At 35.9% G+C, this 21,771-nt stretch overlaps 4 protein-coding genes across 6 annotated transcripts; 2 read left to right on the forward strand and 2 right to left on the reverse strand.

Moving 5' to 3' along the window:
* Positions 1–427: 427 nt before the first annotated feature.
* Positions 428–2,541, reverse strand: LOC129253260 (alpha-1,2-mannosyltransferase ALG9). Its single transcript, XM_054891559.1, has 4 exons — positions 2,354–2,541; positions 1,918–2,289; positions 1,378–1,855; positions 428–1,315 (listed from the first exon to the last, which is right to left on the reverse strand). Exons 1-4 carry the CDS (start codon positions 2,470–2,472, stop codon positions 440–442), a joined length of 1,845 nt encoding a protein of 614 aa, XP_054747534.1. The 5' UTR covers positions 2,473–2,541; the 3' UTR covers positions 428–439.
* Positions 2,542–3,919: 1,378 nt separating this feature from the next.
* On the forward strand, positions 3,920–5,033 carry LOC129248141 (general transcription factor IIF subunit 2). Its single transcript, XM_054887589.1, has 2 exons — positions 3,920–4,585; positions 4,653–5,033. The coding sequence occupies exons 1-2, from the start codon at positions 4,061–4,063 to the stop codon at positions 4,947–4,949; spliced, it is 822 nt and encodes a 273-aa protein (XP_054743564.1). The 5' UTR covers positions 3,920–4,060; the 3' UTR covers positions 4,950–5,033.
* Positions 5,034–7,869: 2,836 nt separating this feature from the next.
* On the reverse strand, positions 7,870–17,533 carry LOC129253037 (uncharacterized). 2 transcript variants are annotated; one of them, XM_054891265.1, is made up of 9 exons: positions 17,373–17,533; positions 16,987–17,171; positions 16,735–16,910; positions 14,811–16,021; positions 14,402–14,754; positions 14,231–14,336; positions 13,642–14,171; positions 13,366–13,584; positions 7,870–9,098 (listed from the first exon to the last, which is right to left on the reverse strand). In XM_054891265.1, the coding sequence occupies exons 1-9, from the start codon at positions 17,383–17,385 to the stop codon at positions 8,745–8,747; spliced, it is 3,147 nt and encodes a 1,048-aa protein (XP_054747240.1). In that variant the 5' UTR covers positions 17,386–17,533; the 3' UTR covers positions 7,870–8,744. The 2 variants fall into 2 exon arrangements, with proteins under 2 accessions (XP_054747240.1, XP_054747239.1); XM_054891264.1 differs by having other exon boundaries at positions 16,987–17,207.
* A 1,441-nt stretch (positions 17,534–18,974) lies between these two features.
* On the forward strand, positions 18,975–20,118 carry LOC129248564 (mediator of RNA polymerase II transcription subunit 7). Of its 2 annotated transcripts, XM_054888172.1 has the most exons (3): positions 18,975–19,232; positions 19,298–19,666; positions 19,718–20,118. In XM_054888172.1, the coding sequence occupies exons 2-3, from the start codon at positions 19,343–19,345 to the stop codon at positions 20,039–20,041; spliced, it is 648 nt and encodes a 215-aa protein (XP_054744147.1). In that variant the 5' UTR covers positions 18,975–19,232; positions 19,298–19,342; the 3' UTR covers positions 20,042–20,118. The 2 variants fall into 2 exon arrangements, with proteins under 2 accessions (XP_054744147.1, XP_054744137.1); XM_054888162.1 differs by lacking the exon at positions 18,975–19,232 and having other exon boundaries at positions 19,239–19,666.
* Positions 20,119–21,771: the final 1,653 nt, after the last annotated feature.

A 21,771-nucleotide genomic window follows, 5' to 3' on the forward strand; every position in this document is an offset into this window, starting at 1 on the left:
GTTTATTTTTAGCCATTCCTTTTTTTATTTTTTTTTTGTTGACCGTGCTAGGCCCTTTCTTCCAAACAATTTATATATTCTGTTGTTGTTGTATTAGCATAAACATTGCCCATACATATACGGGGAATGCTACTAAAGTCCTTGGCTGGGTATAAATTCGGGTCGTTCCGGTTACGTAGAGCCGACAGTCGTGTGAACGAACAATTTTTTTATCGTTGTCACCACAATACCGTAGCAATTAAAAGTATATACCTTCAGTTTACAGCGACCTGTCCGGCAATAAAGCCTTTGCTAATGTGTTGTTCTTCATACAAATACACACAACCTACTCAGCAGCCAGTCATACACCTTGGTTGGGTCATAAGTATTTATTTTTGCCAATTATTAAAGTAAAATTTCCAATAATTAATACCAAAACACATTTAGCTATCGTTATTCCTTAACTTGATTTTATTTTACGCTTAAGTAAATTGAAATGCCCGTAAGAAATATAGTCGTCCGTAAAAAATGGTATATAAAAAGCTCTGAAGAGCCTATGTGATTTCTCTTGAATAAGAAATGGTAATGTTTTTGTGTTTATCCAATCTTTGGTATAATTGGAGTAGTTGGGTTCCAGCTCTGTATATTTCCCTTCATCGAAATATATTAAAAAATCGCAGTTATTGTAATTAAAATACGTTCTTTCGTCTTCTTGATTCATATCATTGAAATATGGATGCACCACTTGTGTAGCATTTTTTCCGTCCGTATAGTAAACTGGTAACATGCCCCGAAACTCCGATTTCAAAAAGCGTAAGCGGAAATTTTTGGCCGGCAAAAAGAAGCTACCTGGATAACGATACCAATCTTTTCCAATGCACACATTATATACTCTGTCATCTTGATATTGCTCGGACGTCTTAAATTTGTTCAGCTCCATAACGATATCCATTGGTGCGTGATAGTTTCGATACAGAGAAAATACTCTTGACAAACCTAACAAAGTGCTTACAAGCATAACGAAAATAGCAATGAACATTGTGTGCTCCAGATAGTGAGATCCCACCGCAGTTTTATTCTTAACCGCTAATAATGACTTTAGCCGATAGAAAATGCGTTGAAAAACATCAACAGTGATGGCGCCACACAGTGATATTAGCGGATAAATGGGGAAAAGAAAGCGTTCCTCCTTATGTGGTTGTGGAAAGAAAACTAGCAGCCAGAGATATAGAGGCGCTAATGATAGATATCGTGGAAAATTTAACGTTGACTTGGATTTTGCTGGTACCACAAAATGATCAATCAGTAGCATAACCGGTGTAATTAGAGCAAACATCTGAAATAAAATTACTTCTGTTAATATTATAACTGTATTGTGTACAGTGTGTATCCACTCACCCAAATGATGTTAAAGTTTAAGAATCCATTGATTATGTAATACTTGAATGGTTCGGTGCCAAATATATTCGGTCCATGGCTGGTGAAAACGTTGTACATTACTAGGTTCAATGGCGCGATAACTAATTTACCGAAGTAGGTGCTATCGATAACAACCATTGGAATTCCGATGGTAATTGCAGAAATTAAAGTCCATGTTAAAAACGTCCTCCACAACCGTTTACGTAGCAGCATATCTAAAGCGATTGGCACACCTAATACGACTGAGAAAGGCCAGCCAAGTAAAGCTGAAATAGCGACAAAAAATATCGCCAGACTATACTTCAGTTGCCACCACGCAGCAATAGCGGCACATCCAAAGTACATTGAGAAAGATGATGGCAATAAAGCAGCACTTGACACAAACATGCCAACACTGAAAAGCTGAAAAATCAACCATAGCCGTCCTATGTGTATTCCGAACTCTTGGCAGATCGATCTAGAATGCATTAATCAAGTAGTTTTACAACATTCAACGACAAAGAATAAATGTTTGCGTACTTATACATAAAACGCTCCATAACAGCGCAACCAAATCCTAAAATACATCGTATCATGTAGAATATAAGAATTGGACTTGGATTGAAGAGTTTTTGGTATATCCAGCCGGGCACACCTTGCAATAACAGATATGTATAGGAGCGTAGAGCAAATTGTGGGCTATACTCCCACGTTTGCATACCGTGGCCATTAATAACATAATGAAGTGGCTCCCAGTAGTTGAAAGTTTCGTCGCAATCAGATATGTATGCCCAAATAGCGCTACACAAACGCGCACTAATAAAAGTCTTAAATGCAGTCTCTACACTTGGTACAATTGTCGTTCTAGTATTTGTGGCCACAACAGAAGCATTTGTTTTCGTCCCACTTGAACTGTGAATGAAACCGAAAATACCGAAAATATATAACACCATATTTTTCGAAAAGACAATTTCACCTCTTCTTGAAATCCTTTCTTTGGTTGCTATCAATTTTCCTAGGTGGTTTTTTTGTTAGGCCGATGCCATTGTCTAATTTATTAGCATTATACCGCTGCCGTGCGGCCGGAGGGGCCATGATAAACAGAAAACGAAAACAGGTTAATCTGATATGGGCTCGAATTTCGTTGTGATAAGACACCGTGTCAAAACCCTTCCTATTCGGTATCGATATTTTCGAAATTGCATAGAACGATATTTTTTGGGGTCGAGTTCTAGAAATCAATTATCGGATTTTCGGGCAAAAAATAAAGTACCCTAAGGCTATGTTCCTACGACGCGTAATTCGTTAGGTAATTAGAGAATTTTCGCTTTTTCACGGCGCATTCGTAACCCACTTGTGTAGCTTTCCTTTTTGTTTGATTTCTCCAATTTTTACTAATATTGTTTAAGGTGAATATCGGTGATGAAGAACAAAGTAAGTTTAAACTAACATTTTACTTCATTTTATAATTGATATTAATACTTCAAAGTATTTACTTTTTTCCCGGTTAAACTTTCAGAGTTTAATGATCACTTCAAACCTAGTATCCTTCAATAATTGCAACTGCTGCTTATGAAGGCGAAACAGTTATTCAAAAGAAAATTGTGTCTCCTCAACAAGTTTTAAAATATTTAGCAACCACCTCGACATAATAATTTTTTTACAATATATTTTTGCCCCCCTTATTTAAATTTAAGTTTTTCTGGTAATTATTCAACGTTTGCTACTTCTGTTCTGGTTTATTCTTTCGTTTTGTGTAATTTCTGACAAAAAATGAAAATGATAAGGATTTGTTCGTATTTTGTGAACTAATTGAGACTTAATTATTTACAAAATGTTGTATGGAGAATTACGTAACTCGAAGGGTATTGAATTACGAAAGAGGGAACGAAATTTGCTTGGCAAAAATCATCAAAATTTAATGTCTTTACATAGGCTGCATTCACCGTTTTCAACTATAGGTATTTTGCTGGTTTCCACTGTTTAGTTTGCTGGTTTGAGAGGTTTCGTTTGTTCACGTTTTTTCCCCCTCTTTATTTCATTTGCGTCATTCTTGTGTACGTATTTCTAAATTTTAGACATCAGCAGCCAATCAAATTGCCTCGATATGGGCAACATGTAAAACATTAGTGCCATGTTGCGATGAGATGCCATAACAAAAAGGATTTCCCCTTCCGCGCAAATGAATGCTATTACCACCATTTAATACTAAAATTCGTTTGCTAATTTTGTTTTGGGATTACTCTTTCAAATCAAAATAAGGTAACACAACGATTTTTTCGTAATTTGAAAAGTAGTAATAGTGACTGAATTACTTACAAACCAATTCGTTCCCAAAATTTGTGTGGGGAATTGCGCAATTCGAAAGGTATTTTTGAAGTGAATAACCAATAGAAGAGCGAATTAAGAATCGGAGAACGAATTCTGTGCAGTGGGAACGTAGCGTAAGCCTGACTAACTGAGACCTGCAGTTCGTGTATGAGAGAAAATATCGATAGTAATCGAAAGTTTTTTTGAGTGATCGACAAAATCGAATAAAACATTTCGTACTCGTCCGTCACTAATGAAGTTATTTATTTGCAATTGAAAACTTTAATCAGTGAGAGGGAAATTCTTAAAAGTGGTATTTAGAAGAGTTTTATAATTAGTAAAAATCTAACTTCCAAACAAAGGAAGCTGTAATATGTCAAAAGATGATAGAGAGTTAGATTTGTCCAATGCGGGACGAGGAGTTTGGTTGGTTAAAGTCCCGAAATATATTGCTCAGAAATGGTCTAAAGCGCCTTCAAATATGGATGTGGGGAAGTTACGCATTAGTAAAACACCGGGACAGAAGGCCCAAGTGTCCTTATCGCTTACACAGGCTGTGGTTAACTTGGATCCCGAGGAAAAAATTCCCACTGAGCATATTTTGGACGTTTCTGTGGTGACTAAGCAAACGCTTGGTGTATTCTCGCATGTTATGCCACTGGAGTCAAATAATATAAGTAATGCCAAAGATAAGGAACCACAGCCTCTTAGCGAGGCGGAAAAGTTGTATATGGAAGGTCGCATTGTGCAAAAGCTAGAATGTCGGCCGATTGCTGACAACTGCTACATGCAATTAAAACTTGAATCTATACGAAAAGCATCAGTACCCCAACGGAAAGTCCAGCCAATAGACAAAATTGTACAGAACTTCAAGCCAGTTAAAGACCACGCTCACAATGTTCGTATATTTTACATATTTGGATAAATAATTTGTTTTCACTTGTCTTATGTTTTATTAATTGCAGATCGAGTATCGAGAACGAAAGAAGGCGGAAGGAAAGAAGGCGCGTGATGATAAAAATTCAGTTATGGATATGCTATTTAATGCGTTCGAAAAACATCAGTACTACAATATTAAAGATTTAGTAAAAATAACTAAACAGCCTATTGGCTATCTTAAAGAAATACTCAAAGAAGTATGCGACTACAATATGAAGAATCCTCATAAAAATATGTGGGAATTGAAGAAAGAATACCGACATTATAAGACTGAAGAAAAGAAAGGTGACGAAAAAACGGGCACAGATAGCGATTCGGAATGAGTGTAAACCTGAAATAATGCGAAGCATGTTTATTTTTATAAATAAAAATTTACAATCATTTATATTGTAAGGCTTTAAGGCAAATTAATTTCTTACTTATTGATCTACATTTTTTATAAAAGAAGGTTACGAGTTCAGTAAAAATTGAACGAACTTTAAAAGGCAAAAGATTTAGACCGTCGTAAACACTTCACGATTGACAGTTTTAATTTACAAAAGAAGAGGCTACCGTTTGCCTGGAAACAAGCGTTCTGCAATTTACCTCAGTTCCCGACATCCAACTGGAACATTTAGGTTAAGTGGCGAATGAATTTTTAAGCTGACTTTAAACATGAAAAATTTCTTTCGACAGAATCTTTCTTTCAAACACTTCAAGCGACGCCTCACGGATATTGTCTTCGTAATGCCATGCAATAGGACAGTGTTTAATGGAGCACGTAGCGCAAAACTCGGGAGCATGTGTTTTGCTCTGCTCCATCCTACGTTTCGTTACGGCAAGGAGGCGTTGTTGCCAACGTACGAAGTAATATTTCATCATTATCATTGTTGGCGTGACGGTCCGGGTTGATAACTTCGACCAAGAATCTCGGCATCTTGTAGACATTCTCTAATTTTTCAGTTCAAAGATTTTGGCGTCGTCATTAATTGTATCAATCCAAGTTTCCCGTGAGCGACCCCTTTTCCAAGGCACATACAGGTTGCTATTGTAAATCTTTTTTGCGATTTCGTATGGGGGCTCATCCTCAGAACATGTCCAACTAAGTTAATGCGCTGAAACTTGATGAAGTCGGCGATTTGTAAGCCATTTATGATAGCTCAGCTAAACATTCATCGTTGTAAGGTAGGCGATAGTTGACGTGATGTATCCGTACCGGCCCTAAAATGCAGCGTAGAATTTTTCGCTCAAAAATGTTAAGCTTTTCTTCATCCGCCGTGTGCATCTCCCAGATTTCAAAAAGCGTGAGTAACGCAAGGCCTAATTATACAATAGTTTTATAGAGTTTCAGCTTTGTTCGCTTAGAAAGAAACGAAGAACCTAGAGCCACGCACTCACTTCTTGTTAGGATCCAAAATATTTAAACGATGCCGCCCGCTCAAAAGTGTAACTGTCGATCAATATGACAGATTTACATTAATTTGGAAGTTTTCCAGTGCACAAAGATTTTGTTTTCGATTCGTTAGTTACTCTAAATTCTAAGTGGATAGAAAAATTTGGTGTAGGAGGAAACCCACGCAAAACACAACTCATATCGTACAGGATAGGGATAAGAAAGATAGTTTCCCTCAGTTACGTTCAATAATGCTTAAGGAGGGAAGCTCTTATGATTTCGGAAGAAACTTGGGACTAGCCATAGATAGGAAATTGACTTGGAAGTCAAATATCATAGAAAGAGTTAAGAAAGCTATCCTAGCGTTTTATGCCTGCAAGAGAGCTTTAGGAAAGAGCTCGGGAATTAAACCTAAGGTTGCTCATTGGTTTTATACTGCAGTTGTCAATTGTCCTATATGGAAATGTTGTCTGACTTATTCTAATTTATTGAGTAAGGTACAGAGATCAGCAGAATTATGTGGCGTCATGAAAACCACGCCATCCATGGCTTTGGACACCATGTTACATCCGTCACCCCTTGATCTCTTCTGCAAATACTCAGCGGGCTTTTTTCGCTTTAAGGCTCAGAGCGAGCTCACAATGGAAAACTGTCACACATGGACATTATAGACGCCTATATGGACATATCCAGTGATTGTGATTATCACCCTCGCATTCGCTTCGAAAGGAATATCTCAGTGAAAATCCCTTCTAGACTGGAATGTTTTCAAGAAGATCCATCACCCATTAAGATCCCGTTAAGATCTACACGGACGAATCTAAAATGGATACCGGTGTAGGATCAGGGCTATAATGCGAAAGGTTTTTTATCCATGAAACCTTTAAACTACCGGATCACTGTAGTGTTTTTCAAGTGGAAATAAACGTTATTCATTAAGCCTTCAGATGGTTAAAGACAAACGGAATATCATCAAAAGATATCTACATTTTATCAGACAGCCGAGCTGCCCTACGTGCTCTGGATGCATTCCATCAAGGATGTCTTACATTGCCGCCAATCTCTTAATGAGATGGCAGACATATATCCCAGTGAGCTGTGCGGCTGACCAACTTGCCAGAAAAGGTACCTGTTTGCCAAACATAAGGAATTTTATGGTACCTCTCGCAACTTGTGTAAGCTTCTTGTTATGGACGCACTATTTCTAATTTTGTAAATCAAATATGTATTAGTGCCAATATCTGTGAAATCGCTAGGCAAACATGACCAATGCTCAATTTACGTATATCCAAGAATATTATAAAATTAAGTAGACTTCAAATTAGGACCTTAGTAGGGGACCTCACCGGACATTATCTCATAGAATATCACGTAAGGGGATTATAAATGATTTCTGTCGTAGCTGTAGGAATGAGGAGGAGTTGGAAACAATTTGCAAATACCCCGCTCTAGCCAATATTTAAGATATACCCACCCATCTAACAACCCTCTCCCTCTGGACCCAACCTGTGGAAGCAGCAAGTTTCCTGGGCCTACCGTTAGATGAACTAGACGATGATGACGGGTGATCTACATAACACTGAGAGGGTTAAGTATACTGCTTCAACAACAACAACCTACTTCCTAATGAATATGGATAATCTATACACTTTAGGCATCAACAATCTTTTAAGCTTTGTTTAAAGCTCAGGATGGCTCAATTTGGAAGGGGAAATGTATCTCAGCCCCTGCAGCTCACAACGGACCCATTTCGTGGTCTAAGTGGCATCGCTGTTTCCCGGTGCGATGCAGCAGCCAAACCTAACCTAACCTTTTACAGCTGTAGAGAAGAAAACGTTTTGTTTAGTGAAATATTATACTATTTATTTACTGTGAAAACATTTTACAACTAACTCAATAGTTCTATTTCATAACTATTACTTAAATTTAATGCTTATGGCTACGGTAATATATCTCTATACATATGTACATCTGAATTGGTTTTATTCATAATTTCATATATCTTTGAAATTTGGGTGCGATTCCTCATGAAATATAAATGTAGCAGTACTGCTTGATAATTTTTTTAAAACTAAGTACGCCTTATTTCTAGAGTTATTGCCCTAGGCATATTACCCTCCTCAACATTCATTAAGGAATCAGGTACAAAGTTATTTAGTTATTTATCAAATTTATTGTAAATTATAAAAGTTATATTTGCTGTTGTATTGGCAAATAAAAGAGAAATATTAGAAAATATATTACGGCAAACCACAATAAAATGCAATTAATCTGGCAACGTGAAATATTAAAAAATATATACAACTAAATGTATACTTTTGACATAATAAATTTCAGTTGCTAGGTCATTTGCATTTAATTGTGAATAGCCGTAATATGAAACAATTTCTTTACCAATAATTTGCAAAAAAAAAAAAAATTTGTTACGTTTATCTGCTTGCAAGATAAGAAATTGTAAAGAAAAATATAATTATTGCTTGCCACGTGCATAATATTTAAAAATGCATATTTTTTCTTTTCACTTCAAATACACTTGCATATAGCTAATTCCAAAATATTGCACTCACACACACAGGTGTGATATTTACTTATTCGAATCATATTGCATAAAGATGACTTTGTGCAAACGAAGAATGCCCTGAAAATGCACTATTAATTTCCCAATACTTATTCTAAGCTAAATAACGGCAACTTATATACACTACATAGTAGTCATCAGTAACGGAGAAGCTGTGCCAGTCTGTTGTCATGACGAGCACTCTTCATTTGAGAAAATACCCGAATCATAGTCGTCATTTGTACTTTGCAGTTTCTCAATTTGTTTTAACGGACGCAAAACATTTAAATTTACATTAACCACTTCATCGCTAATATTAAGCCTCGAATTACACCCCAACTCAGGTGTGGCAGATAATTTATTCAAATTCTGCTTTGTGGTGCTACTTTTGCTTATCAATTTCGGTTGCACCATGCCGATATTGTCTTCTATGGCTACAGTATGCCGTTTTGTGTCTAACAATTCCAAGTTTATGTCGCTCCAACTGGACGGCTCTTCAGTGCATTTACCGCTAACATCAATTTTAAGGTTATTTTGATTCGCCTGCAAAAGAGAAAAAAAGTTAGCTACAAGAATATAACAATAACACCAGCGTACACCTGGCATTTAACTAACATTTCTTATGCAAAATTTGACTCTGAATCCGAATATGATTTCAGATTGTAAAAAATTAGAAATTTTGAAGATATAACTAAACTTTAATTTTTTGAGAATTTTTCAGGAATTTATTTTATTAATTATTTTATATTGTAATTGGCGCTTACACCCTGTTCGGCCGAGCTCCTCCTCCTATTTGTGGCGTGCATCTTGATATTTTGTTAAAAATGGAGAGGCATAAAGTTTTATACCATCTTCGAACGGCAGATATTTTTATGAGATACTTTTTCATGGCAGAAATATACTCGGAGGTTTGCCATTGCCTTGCGAGAGGCGACCGCTATTAGAAAAAACTATTTATATTATTTTGGTATTCCATGCACGGAGATTCGAACCTACACCCTTCCGAATGTTAGTATATAGAATTTAGCATACTTAAAAAAAACAAGTAAGGAGGCTAAATTCGGTGCAAACCGAACTTTATATATGTCAAGTCAATACCAGGTGGCATGATCTCTTTGCGTTTGCAACTTGATTTTTAAGTGGTTAAAAACTGATTTTTTTTTGTTTTTTATTCACATTTTATTCTAGCTTTTTGTTAATGACGTATCATATATTAAGTACTGTTTCCCCAACCAGTTTTTTAGGTTTTGTTGTTGCATATCACTATCAAAATCTACTTTTTCCCCGCGGAAAATTCAACTAAAGAAAATTGTTTGTGGGTGTGTGCGCATGTTGTTGGCAGTTTATTGGGGGCCTCAACTTATACCCGCGCACATTTTAGTCAAATTTAATTTTGGCTGACTGTTAATTTTGGAATCAAAAATCCTATCACACAATGAGATTTATAGCTTGTAAGATCAGACACGCGGACAGAAATTTGCGCGATGTACCATATAAAATTGGGCATGGTTTAATCCAGTCTCAACAATTTTAATGTCACATCTAAATGAGACCAGGAACAATACGTGTACTAAGTAAGTCCAGTTTTCAAAATTTTTTTTTCTTCTTGGGCTCATCATTTGTACCAGATGTGACTAATTTTTCGTTACTTACAACAGAGATATAATTTTTTCATTTTTGAAAAGTACGATTATATGTATGTGAATTGGGCGCGGTTATTGGCCGATTTCGTTCACTTGCAATACAAAACTACCTTGGACAAAGGGTAATATGGGTACCAAGTTTCAATGAAATATTGTAGATTCCTTTATGTTGTTACATACAATCCTTATGTGAAGAAAATTGTAATACCCTGCGCTTGGGTATAGACGAAAATGATTTTTTCCGTAAGTCACGTCTTAATACCACATGTTTAATACCGATATCTCTTTTTTTTAACGTCGAAGTGAACATTTAGAAAGATAACGAGCACTTTTTAATTTAAAAGAAAGTGTGTTACGAAAGCAAACGGGGACATACAAAACCAAAGGGAGCCAAAATTGATTTTTTAAATCGCATTAGGAACTAACCACCGCAGTTGAATGGGTTCGTGAGTGTTCGTGCGTTTCCTCGACAGTCGGTGATAAGTTACTGGAACGACCCGGATTTATATCCGGCCAAGAACTGTCACTTTCAGTATTCTACCATTCCCGGGTTCGCATATTGCTGTAGTGACTTTATTTAATATTTAAACGGAACTTTGGGTCTCTTAGAAAAAGCATCAAGATGCGCACACAGAGCTGGTAGCACAAGCAAAAGACACATAAATGTAAATTTTGCAGCATTTCAAACGCTGCTTCATTCTAAAATGAATTTTTTCTCATCTGCATCATGATTAAATAATAAAATGTTTGCTCAGTAAGCAGCTTTCCCATTCCCTTTTGACAAATCGGCTCGTTACATTTACACAAACATGAAAAATTACGAAACATTTACATACCAAATTCATGAAAGATATGTATGTATGTTCAATTTCGATTGTGCATCAGACGTTGATAAGTCAACAACACTAAGAGGCACCATCATCGATTTGACTTTTTCAAGAAACATTACACTCGAAACACTCCCTTTCATATTTCCTACTTTTCCTCTCATCGTCCTTTTCTCAACAGAGAAAGGAGGCATATGCAAATACAAATATGTGAATTTATATACATATGCGCATATACATACATATATATACTCACTCAAGTAGGAGAGAGCCAGATGTTGAACGTTGCCGAACGCGTGGCCCGGTTGTGCCTCTTTGTCGTTCGTTCCGCGCTCTCGCTTGCAGTTCAAGCAAGGTAACGACGCATGAGCAAGATAACGCCACATGAGTAAGATAACGACGCATGAGCAAGATAACGACGAATGAGCAAGATAACGACGCATTTGTTGGTGCGTGCAGCCGGCTACATCATTATAAGACGTTATCACGTCAAAAATTGTATGTGGAAGTTGCTGAATACTTCAAGAATTGTGGAGGAGACCAAATTGTCTTCTGAAGAACTGTTCCATCACCATGAGAAGCAGTTGTAGCTATGGACGCAGCTGCATCTCCTAGGAATTTTGAAGTTATCACAAACCTCTGAGATTTTAAACTGGTAGAAAGTAAGAACTTTGAAATGTTTATATGAAATATAAAATAAACACTTAGTTTTAGCTTGTTTTACCAATCTTCACAGCAAATAATAATAATAAAAAACAGAGAAAAATAGCAAGAGAGAGAGCTGCCCAAGTCGATAACGAAGGCGCTGTGGAAACGTGGTAATCCTCGAATTACTCGTATCTAATAAATTACGTGCAGTGGGAGCATAACCATGTATATCTACTAGATCGATCTTCTTAAAAATCCCATCGAAGACAATACTAATTCGATCAACAATAGGGATCAAAATAAGAAACTTTGCCGAAGGAACCATACCTCTAAAACCAATTCTGATGCCCCCCAATTTGGGCCGAACTATTTAGTTTCTTTTCTCATGTAAAGGCCAAAAATGGTGATATTTTAAAATTATTGTATGGGGAACCCCCCAGGGGAGTTCCAGAGGGTGTGCCACTGGCATGGGTGGATCGGCCGTCCAAAGTTAGTGTGGGTCGGTCATACATTTGGACTCGATTGGAGCACTCAAAGTGGGATTTTTCGTTCGACCCAAATTGGGGGCATCAGAATTCGTTTTAGAGGTATGGTTCCTTCGGCAAAGTTTCTTATTTTGATCCCTAGAATACGATTTTCACAGAGCAATGAGCGATTTTTAAATCGACCTGCCCCACAGTGCGGCCGATTCCCGAAAAGCTGGCCAAAACTCAAAAAATTAAGTAATTGATTCAAAATTTCTTACTCGGGGGTTGTCGGGGTCGCTGAATTTGATCTTAAAATTTTGAAAATCCACTCCCTTCCACCCCTATTGGCCACCCCCTCACGTGAAATAGCGTATATTCTAGAACATAATCAAGATGCATGTTAATTTATATGTTTTCGGGGTCGCTGATTACGAATTTGATCTTAAAATTTTGAAAATCCACCCCCTTCCACCCCTATTGGCTACCCCCTCACGTGAAATAGCGTATATTCAAGAACATAATCAAGATGCATGTAAATTTATATGTTTTCGGGGTCGCAAGGTAGCAAGTGGTAGCAGCTGAATCTTGTTTTATTCAGTAACCATTACTTTTTTTGAGTAACCTTTAATAGGTTTCAAAGCAGCATATGACGGCGTTGTATTACTATACAGTTTGAAAACACAAATTTTATAAAAAAATTGCAAAAAATGTATCTACGTATTGCTGCAGCTAAAAATTTTGTGTCGAGGTATTGATATGTACTAAAGATTTCTCGTATTTTACTAACCTTCCGAAGATGATTCCATTTGGTTTTGTTCAATTTACTCCATTACAAAATCTTTCAAATGTTTACAACTTTCACTATTCATCGACAGTAATACGATGCTCAAACGAAGGCCGCGTTGTGACTGAAAATACAGAGGATACTTAGGGTACAGGAGGTTGCTATGAACGGTTTTCACTACTCAAGGCAATACTGTAGCCAACCCAAAGACAAAAAAACTCTATCTAGAAACTTTTTTTTCGACTTTTGGCCAGCTTTTTGGGAATCGGCCGCACTGTGCGCCCTAATGTATATATATATATGTGTTTCACCTGCATTTGCCAGATGAATGGTGGCGAAATATAATTATGTTGCCACATTTCGTCATGGACTAGCTGAGCAATTTTTTTCACTATTAACTAAGCTCTTATAAATCATAACGCACTCAATAAAAGCACTCACCAGTAGTAAAGTCGATAAAAAGTAACGTGACACGTAACTGTCGTCCTTATTGATCATTACGTCTTGGAAGGTGATAGATGAAGCTGATATATGGTTTCGTGAAATAATTGGTTTTTGCAACTCGTTCATAATTTCCGTACCCAATTGAAAGACGTCGAAATGGTGACGATCCCGTGCTTTTGCTAAGATTGGTTGCAAATACTCATGCCATTTTTGAATCTTAAAATAAAAATAAATTTGTTTAATTTTATTTTTAATAATTTTACCATTAAGCACCTTTGTTTTACAATTCTGAACGTCCTGCTCGCTACCTGAGTTTCGGAGTTCATTTTCAATAAATAGTGTTGGGTCCATAATTGTATTATTAATTTCAGTGTCAACGTCGTTAGGCACTTCACTCGGGTATGTAGATTCTTCCAATGCAGAATCTTCAATTGTAGCATCTTCAATTGTACAATCATTCTCTTTCGAATGCAGCAAAGCCTCAGTATTTTTTGGTGCCAAATCGTTTTCGCCTTTGTCAACACCTTCCACGATTTCCTCATTTGTAGCTATTGGTTCCTGCAACTGCGTTGCTTCATTAAAATCCACGATTTTCTCATTAGTAGCTATTGGTTCCTGCAACTGCGTTGCTTCATTTAAATCCTCGCTTATCACATCCAGATTGCATACGTTGGGAACTAGCGGCACATCTGCGTCAACGCCCGAATCCCTGCTCAAACGATGTAGGATTTTATTGGCTTGCTCTTCTTCTGTAAACCCCAGGAATTCTTCTCCATCTTCACAATCGCTAAGTATATTGTAATCTGCAATATGGGATAATATGAAACGTTTTTTTCCTAGAAAAATAACGGATGAAGTATACCTGTTTCGGTAGCACATAACTCGTCGGTTGCATCATTGAATAATTTCATTGGCCTATACTGGCGTTGATCACTCGCATCTCCACACTGATATCGTTTCGTTGAACTCTACGGAAATTTTATAAAACGATATGCAATACTAAAAAACCGTGAACTTGAAAAAATGTTCTCACCGATCGAAGAAGTATATCGGGACCAAGCTTAAAGAGTAAGCGTCGTTTAAGTATTTTTTTGTGAAATTTGAAAATATTCAACTCTAAAGGGGGAGTAGAAGGCCGTATTTGCACAGGGATCGTATATGTAGGGGGTGGTTCATCATCTTCAATATTTAAAAGCGTTCTGATATCGTCATCGACAATAATGGTTATATTCTCCTTTCCTGGTATGGAAGGAAAAACATCGGTTGTAATCACTCTTGGGGACAGCATTCGGTGTTCCTGATCATCCAAATCCGAGAAGTATACGCCCTCGTCGTCTAGATGTGGTAGGTAAACACGAATTTTATCAAGGTTGACTTCGTTTTTATCTGAAGGGTGTTAAAAATATCGATTTGTTCATTACTTAAAAATTTAAAATACTAACCATTTTCAGTTTTCTTTTCAGCCGTCAACTCAATTCCCGTTTCATTTTGTTCACACTGTACTTCATTAATTGTTGCCGATAAATTATCAACTACATCAGTACTTTCAGCTAATAAATCATCTTCCTTATTTTTTGTATTATTGCAGTCATTTGTTTCGTTTTGCTTGTTTATGCTTTCACCCAAGCCTGTATCGTTTTCTGGGCGATTTTCTATGCTATTGTTGGTAATTCCACTCTGATCCATTATATTTAATGCGTTGGAATTTTCTAAACCATTCGATTCCATTGAATTCGTTTGTGAATTAATGGCTGAAGCGTTTATTGAATTTTCGGTTTCGGTGCAGCATTCTAAAACTGATTTCTCTGTCGAGTTCAGCGTTTGGGTACAATCCAGCATTGAGCTTTGTGCTGTTACATTTGTTGTACTCATGTCCTCATCAGTTGTTATTGTAGCCTCTTTTTCACTACTTTCAAGTATTTCAGATCTGTTTGCCGTTGAACTAATATGAATACTTGAGGTATCATTCAAACTAATGCTATCACCAACACCCGATTCATGTTGCATGGAATCAGTATTAGTTACGTTTATGCATTTGGTCGAATTGTGATTGCTTTCAAAGCTAGATTCTCTGGGTAACCTTGTAACCTCTTTGTAATTTTCCGCTAGTCCTGCTCCTTTCCGATTCTTTAAGGCTTCTCCTATGGCCAAAGCTCTATTCTCTAAATCTAAATATTTTTCAACATACTCCTCCGAAAGTGGAGGCCATTCTGTAAAATCGCTAACCGAACTGTTATTGCGCTCTTCTATTTCTGCCAGCCGTTCTTCTTCCTCATCAATATAGTCTTTTACTTTGAAGTGTAACCGAAAATTAATGTCTGCCACCAAGGTATTATACCTATGCTCCACATGATATGTGAACAGCTTGTAGTTTCGTTTGGAATCAATGTCTTCCTCATTTTCGAGATCAACAATACTTGCATGCGTCCATGCCGCCGGGTGTATATATTGCTCCGATTCGATTCGATAGAACTTAGATGACATTACTTTAGGTTTGTCTTGCGGATGTCCACGCATAAATCGCTTTTCTTCGGTTAGTTTGCGAAATTTCCTTGGTATTAACTCTACTTCATAAGGGTCCTCTACTGGCGCTACTAGGCGTTTGCGAGTGCGTTTCGGTTTTTCTGTTGAGTCCTTTGTTTGATTTTTAGCACTAAAAGGAACAAATGATTAGTTACTATGCTATTTTCAAAATGTTCCAAACGTTGCTCTATATTGTTAATAATTATACGCTCTATTCTAAAAAAAAAACGAGCTTCTCCTCCATACGTGTCGTGCGTATTGATGCTGATCCGCAAAAATGGAGAAGCCTACAGTTTTATGCCGCCTTGGAACGGCAGATAGACTTTTTATGAAGTGCTTTCTCATGGCAAAAATGCACTCGGAAGTTTGTCATTACCATTGCAAACACTTTCTCTATCATTTGGTGTTTCATACCCACAGTGGGCCATTCCGAATAGTAATCAAGCAAAAAATTTTGATAATATACTTTTTTCCTTATTTAATTTTAATAATTTTTTGATGAAAATATAGCTCATTCTACTACAAAATTCATACAAACTTAAAAAAATTACACAGTTTTTGGCCAGATTTGTAAACTTTTAAATCAATTTTTTGGAGATTTTTGAGTGTGTAGTTCAAAAGAAAGTTACTCAGAAATTACGAGTTTCTGCAGGTGGAGAGGTATATTTCGTAAAATTGGGGACTTCAAAAAACTTTAATCGAAATTTCACTGAAAAAATCGAATTCTATCATTTAATATTTGCTCTTCATAACAGACATTAAATCCAACATCAACCGATTGGAAATCACGACGCCCAATTAAGATTTAATAAATGATATATTTTCGCTCGAATTCACTCTTACTTGTCTTCCTCTATTTCCTTGTCCGCATTGTTCAAGGTCAGTATTTGGCGCTCCACTAAATCCTGTACAAAATCGACTCGCCTTGAATATATTTTTGAAGAGTTCAATAGCAACAAGCCGGCTTCATTTAATACAATTTCTCGTCCTATACCCAATTGCTCAAATAAATCTAAATACTAATGGAATACCAAAAAACAATATAAGAAAGTTATATATTAAGACCTGAGTTTTAATTTTTCTATAGGAACTTACGTATTTTAAAGATATGCCAAAATCAGTAGCATACTCTGCGTGCTCTGCTAACTCCATAAGCAGAAGAACTATATTTTTTTGAGAACGTTCCGCCTCAACAGTGTGTATTAGTTTCGAAACACGTGAATTCGGATGTTTATTGGCTGCTTGGAAAATATTATCGAGCGTCTTAGTATGTTCTGCACCTAAAATTATTTTAGTTAACGCAGCTTTATCACGCACTTTAAAACAAAAAATCATTCATTTTATGTATTTAAAGATATATAAATATATTGGATATTATGGCGATTAAACCTAGTCACACACATTTAAACAACACAACTAAAGTAGAAAGCAAAGCTTCCTCCATTTATAATAGCTGAGGTTAAGCCAGCAATATTTCTTACCCAATTCAATCATTTTGATAACAGATAGCAAATGGCTATTTATTTATTAGAATATTTTCATATTTCACACTTATTTTGGTTCTTATCTTTAACTTATTTTGTTATTCTCCTTTACAAATTTTTCCCTTTTCTTCACTTCAATTGATTCTGGTATTTAGGGGTTGTCCTGCAATTAAAACCTTTTACGGGACTGTAGCAAGTAGAAGCTTTCGAGCATATCAAAGCGAATTCATAGAAGGTGAGTTCAGTAGAGCAACAATAACATTTTCATGTATTTACGTTCCATGTAATTGTAACCCGATTGGAGTAGTCATTGGAGTATCAGAAAAGTGTTAGGCACTCTTATCGAAATTTAGAAGTTCGAGTCGAATAAAAATCTTATTCGAACTGTCAGTCAGCTGTTTTGTTGGTGATTGTACTGGAATCAGAGAGTAAAATATGATGGAAAGAAAAATTCTGTATGATCATAGCAACGCATTTAACTTCTTCGATGCATTGTAAATAAATTTTTGTCAATGAAAATAAGAAAGGAAATAAACTGAACGTCGAAATAACACTGTAATCTTTGAAAAATTGGTTGATTCGGATTAATTCAAGCAACATTCTGAGCGGTTTGGTAGCAATTTATGGTTTTAAAAATTAATTTTTTTGATTTTACCAGTATCGACATGTTTATTTACTGTATTTTTGTGTTTATATGTCTATATACACATATAAACTTACCATATAGAAAATAAACGTCATTTGACGTATTTCACACTGATTTCAAAATGGAGTCGCATCTTGTAAAAAAATTAGCGTTTTGCTCCTCACCGTTGTTTTTTTAAAACTGCCTCAGTACACGATGTACAGAACGCTCAATAACAAAATACTAATAAAAATAATATCCAAAACTGATAATTAATTTAAGCTTTTCAAGTGATGGTTCCCCGACGTCGCTATCTTTATATTTTTAGGTTGTGGCGTAAATTGGTCGTTTAAAAAGACATTTTTGTAAGATCAATAGCAATACATTTACAATTCTCTCACTGTTTTCAATTCAGCGACGTTCCGTTGCTATTCGCGTTTCGTTGCTAATCGTAGTCAGAGCAAGTAATTCGTCGAAATGACACTAACGGTGGTTGTTTAAGAGTTAGTTGTCTTAATAACTCCCTGAACGGCAATGTTACTAAAACTGTCTTGTTGACTGTCTTAAAAAATTGCCAATGAAGGCAAAGTATCAAGGATGATTAAGTGCATGGTTGCGCCTTCCGAATCCGCCTTCGAAAAAGCCCATGAATAAACAAACAAGAGGAAGGGGTTTACTTGTTTGTGAAGAGGAAGAGTAGGCGAAAGCAATGGAAACAACCAAACACAAGAAATTATACGCACACAAGAACTTCCTTATGTATAACATGTGATTTCTCCCATTGTAGCTTGTTTTGTTGGTTTGTTTTGTATATGTAAGGGAACTGACGTCAGACTTTTCGAAATCAGTAGTTGTTTGGGGTGAACGCCACCTTTAGCACCCAATTCGCCTTGGCGTCAATGGAAAGCACCCTTGTTTGACAGATTTGCTTGAGATTGCTTAAAAACAAAATGGTGTTGGCAAGGCGAGTCCATAGAGGGTGACTTCGCTGTGGCAGCTAAGTTGTTTTTCTTGCGATTTGTTTGTTTGTATGCCGCAGTGCACTACTTCTTTGTTGTTGCCTTATTAGTTTGTTCACATTATCATCTAATTTTCGAAAATCAAGCTTCTAAATTAAAAAAAACCTAATAACTTGTAAATGTGGTTGTTGCTCTAGCGAAGTCACCTCTGATAAACTCGCTTTGTTGTTATAGGCGAATTCATATGCATAAGTCGATAGATTAGCCTTGGTGGTAAATATTTAGAACTGTGCAATTGAAAGAAATTTGTGTGTGACAATTGTGTCTGTTATTTATAGTAATTGTTTATTCTACAATTTCAAACGAAAACAAAGGACGGAAAAATGGCAAATCAAGAATCACAAGTTATGAGTTTGCCGTTACCGCCAACTCAATATATAAATCTTTTTTCCGAAGAAAACATACGACGCAATCGCGCTCCTCGACCACCTCCTCCTATACAAGATTCTTACAGTATGTTTGGTATTCAATATAATAACGAAGAAATGATACGCTCCTTGGAGTCGCAGAATATTAAACGCCTTATTCCGCTACATTTTGACCGCCGGAAGGAGTTGAAGAAACTAAATCATTCATTATTTGTAAATTTTCTGGACCTAATTGATCTGCTGATTCAATATCCTGATAGTCCGCGAAGAACAGAAAAGGTAACTATCAACTAGACGAATAGAGTACAACATTTCATTTCACATTTGCAGATAGATGATTTGAGCCTGCTTTTCGTACACATGCACCATTTATTGAATGAATTTCGGCCTCATCAAGCCCGTGAAACACTACGAGTCATGATGGAGATGCAGAAACGGCAGCGTGTTGAGACTGCAACACGGTTTCAAAAGCATTTGGAACGTGTGCGAGATATAGTAAATACCGCATTTGCTGATTTGCCTGAGATACGTAATGATGATCGTGATAACGATGAAAACGTTAAAATGGAAATAGATACACAGGAGTTTAATACAAATAACCGAAGCGATCAGCTGGATCGCATAATGTGTAAAATTATTGATGGAATGGATTAGATGTAAACTCTGACTTTCGCTTTATGTACGCTAATATAATACATTACATAATTAAAAATTAAAATTTACATTGTTAACCGAATGGAGGTTTTAAATGCAGTATTTTCGAACTCAAAAGGTATTAAGAAATTCCCTTCATGATGATTTTAACAGATATAAACACACTTCTGTAACAGTCGTACGGGAATTGCATGCAAAGTGTTAGGCCATATACAAATGTGGACCCTTTTTCGTCTTTCTTGAATACGCTCAACAACTTCAACTTATTTACTACTAGCTATAATAGCTAGCGAGTTCTTTTATCTAGTAGGCTGTTCTTAAGGTCAATCATTATAAAAATATCCCATGGTTGTATGCTTGACTTTAATAAGTAAATATCCCAATGAATTAGAAAGCATAAGTAAGATATCGGCCTCTCTTCTACCACGAGTTGATTCTTCAAAAATAATATTTTTAGAAATTATTTTTTATGAGAAACTCCGTTTTTGGAGGTATTTTCAAATCTTAAAAATGTTCCGAAATATTTTGGCGAAAGTCTTTAAATGTGATACATTTTACAATTCCGATAGAAATTTTGTGCCAGACCCAATTGTATTATATATATAATTGTAGTATTGTGACAGAATGATAGAAGAAATGTGCACGAATTGGAAAAAATGTATTTTTATCACTTGCAATCGAGGCAGATTACACAGGTAAATGCAGTTGTTGTTGTAGCAGCCTAAACTTTCCCGTGCATATACGAGGAATGCTGCTGAAGTGACAGTCCTTGGCCGGGATAAACGCTAAAAAAAACACTTTTTTCATGAATTTATTGTAGCGAAACGGTTCAAGTCAGTTTATTAAAAGTTGTTGCATATTATAAAGTAACATTTCAAGAATATTTGATAAAATTTTCATGTAAAAATATTGCAAAATGAGCGAATGAGAGCACATTTACGTAGACGTATTTTCAAAAATACATTTTGCAGTAGTCAGCATATCTCAGCGTAGAATCATCTGAAATCAAAAAAATCGAATAATTTAGTTAAAGTATGAGTTAAACTTCCCCCCAACGTTTATTTTGACGATTTATTTTCATCTTCAGCCATTTGGTAGTCGTTTGAAGTAAAAAGTGATTTTTGACGAAAAAATGCCGCCATTTTGTAGGTGTAAAACCACCTTAATATAAAAAAAATGGCGAAAAAAAAACGTTGGCGGGAGGTTTTTTATATGTAAAATATGTGTGCAAAATTTCAAAAGGATCGGTTGAGTAGTTTTCAAATGCCAATGACTACGCACTTAAAAAAAAAGGTTCGAGAAAACCGCGTTTAAAGTTTTAAGTTATCTCGGCAGATGTTTGAGGCGTCTCGGCTTTATGCTCTATAACTTAAAAAGTTTTGCTCGGATTGACTTAAAATTTTAACACGGTATTTTTGAAATGTTTTACTACAATAACATGCAAAAAAAAAAGATTTTTATCCCTTACCCCCCCTTAATTAAACAATTATCAATGAATTTATTTACAACATTTTCTTAAAAATTCAAGTTTCTTGAAAATTTAAATAAAACAAAAACTGGTCTATATTTCAACTTTTAAGGCTAAATAAAATAAAATAAAATAAATAATTCTGTTTTCCTCAAAAATTGTAATTTTTAATTAAAAACTAAGATTTAGGTACATTATAAAATTATTTAAATACGCATTTAATGATTATTGACGTCATTGCAGTGTTCCTGCAACTTAGATT

Source organism: Anastrepha obliqua, chromosome 1, assembly GCF_027943255.1.
Source record: "Anastrepha obliqua isolate idAnaObli1 chromosome 1, idAnaObli1_1.0, whole genome shotgun sequence".
NCBI classification, from domain to species: domain Eukaryota; kingdom Metazoa; phylum Arthropoda; class Insecta; order Diptera; family Tephritidae; genus Anastrepha; species Anastrepha obliqua.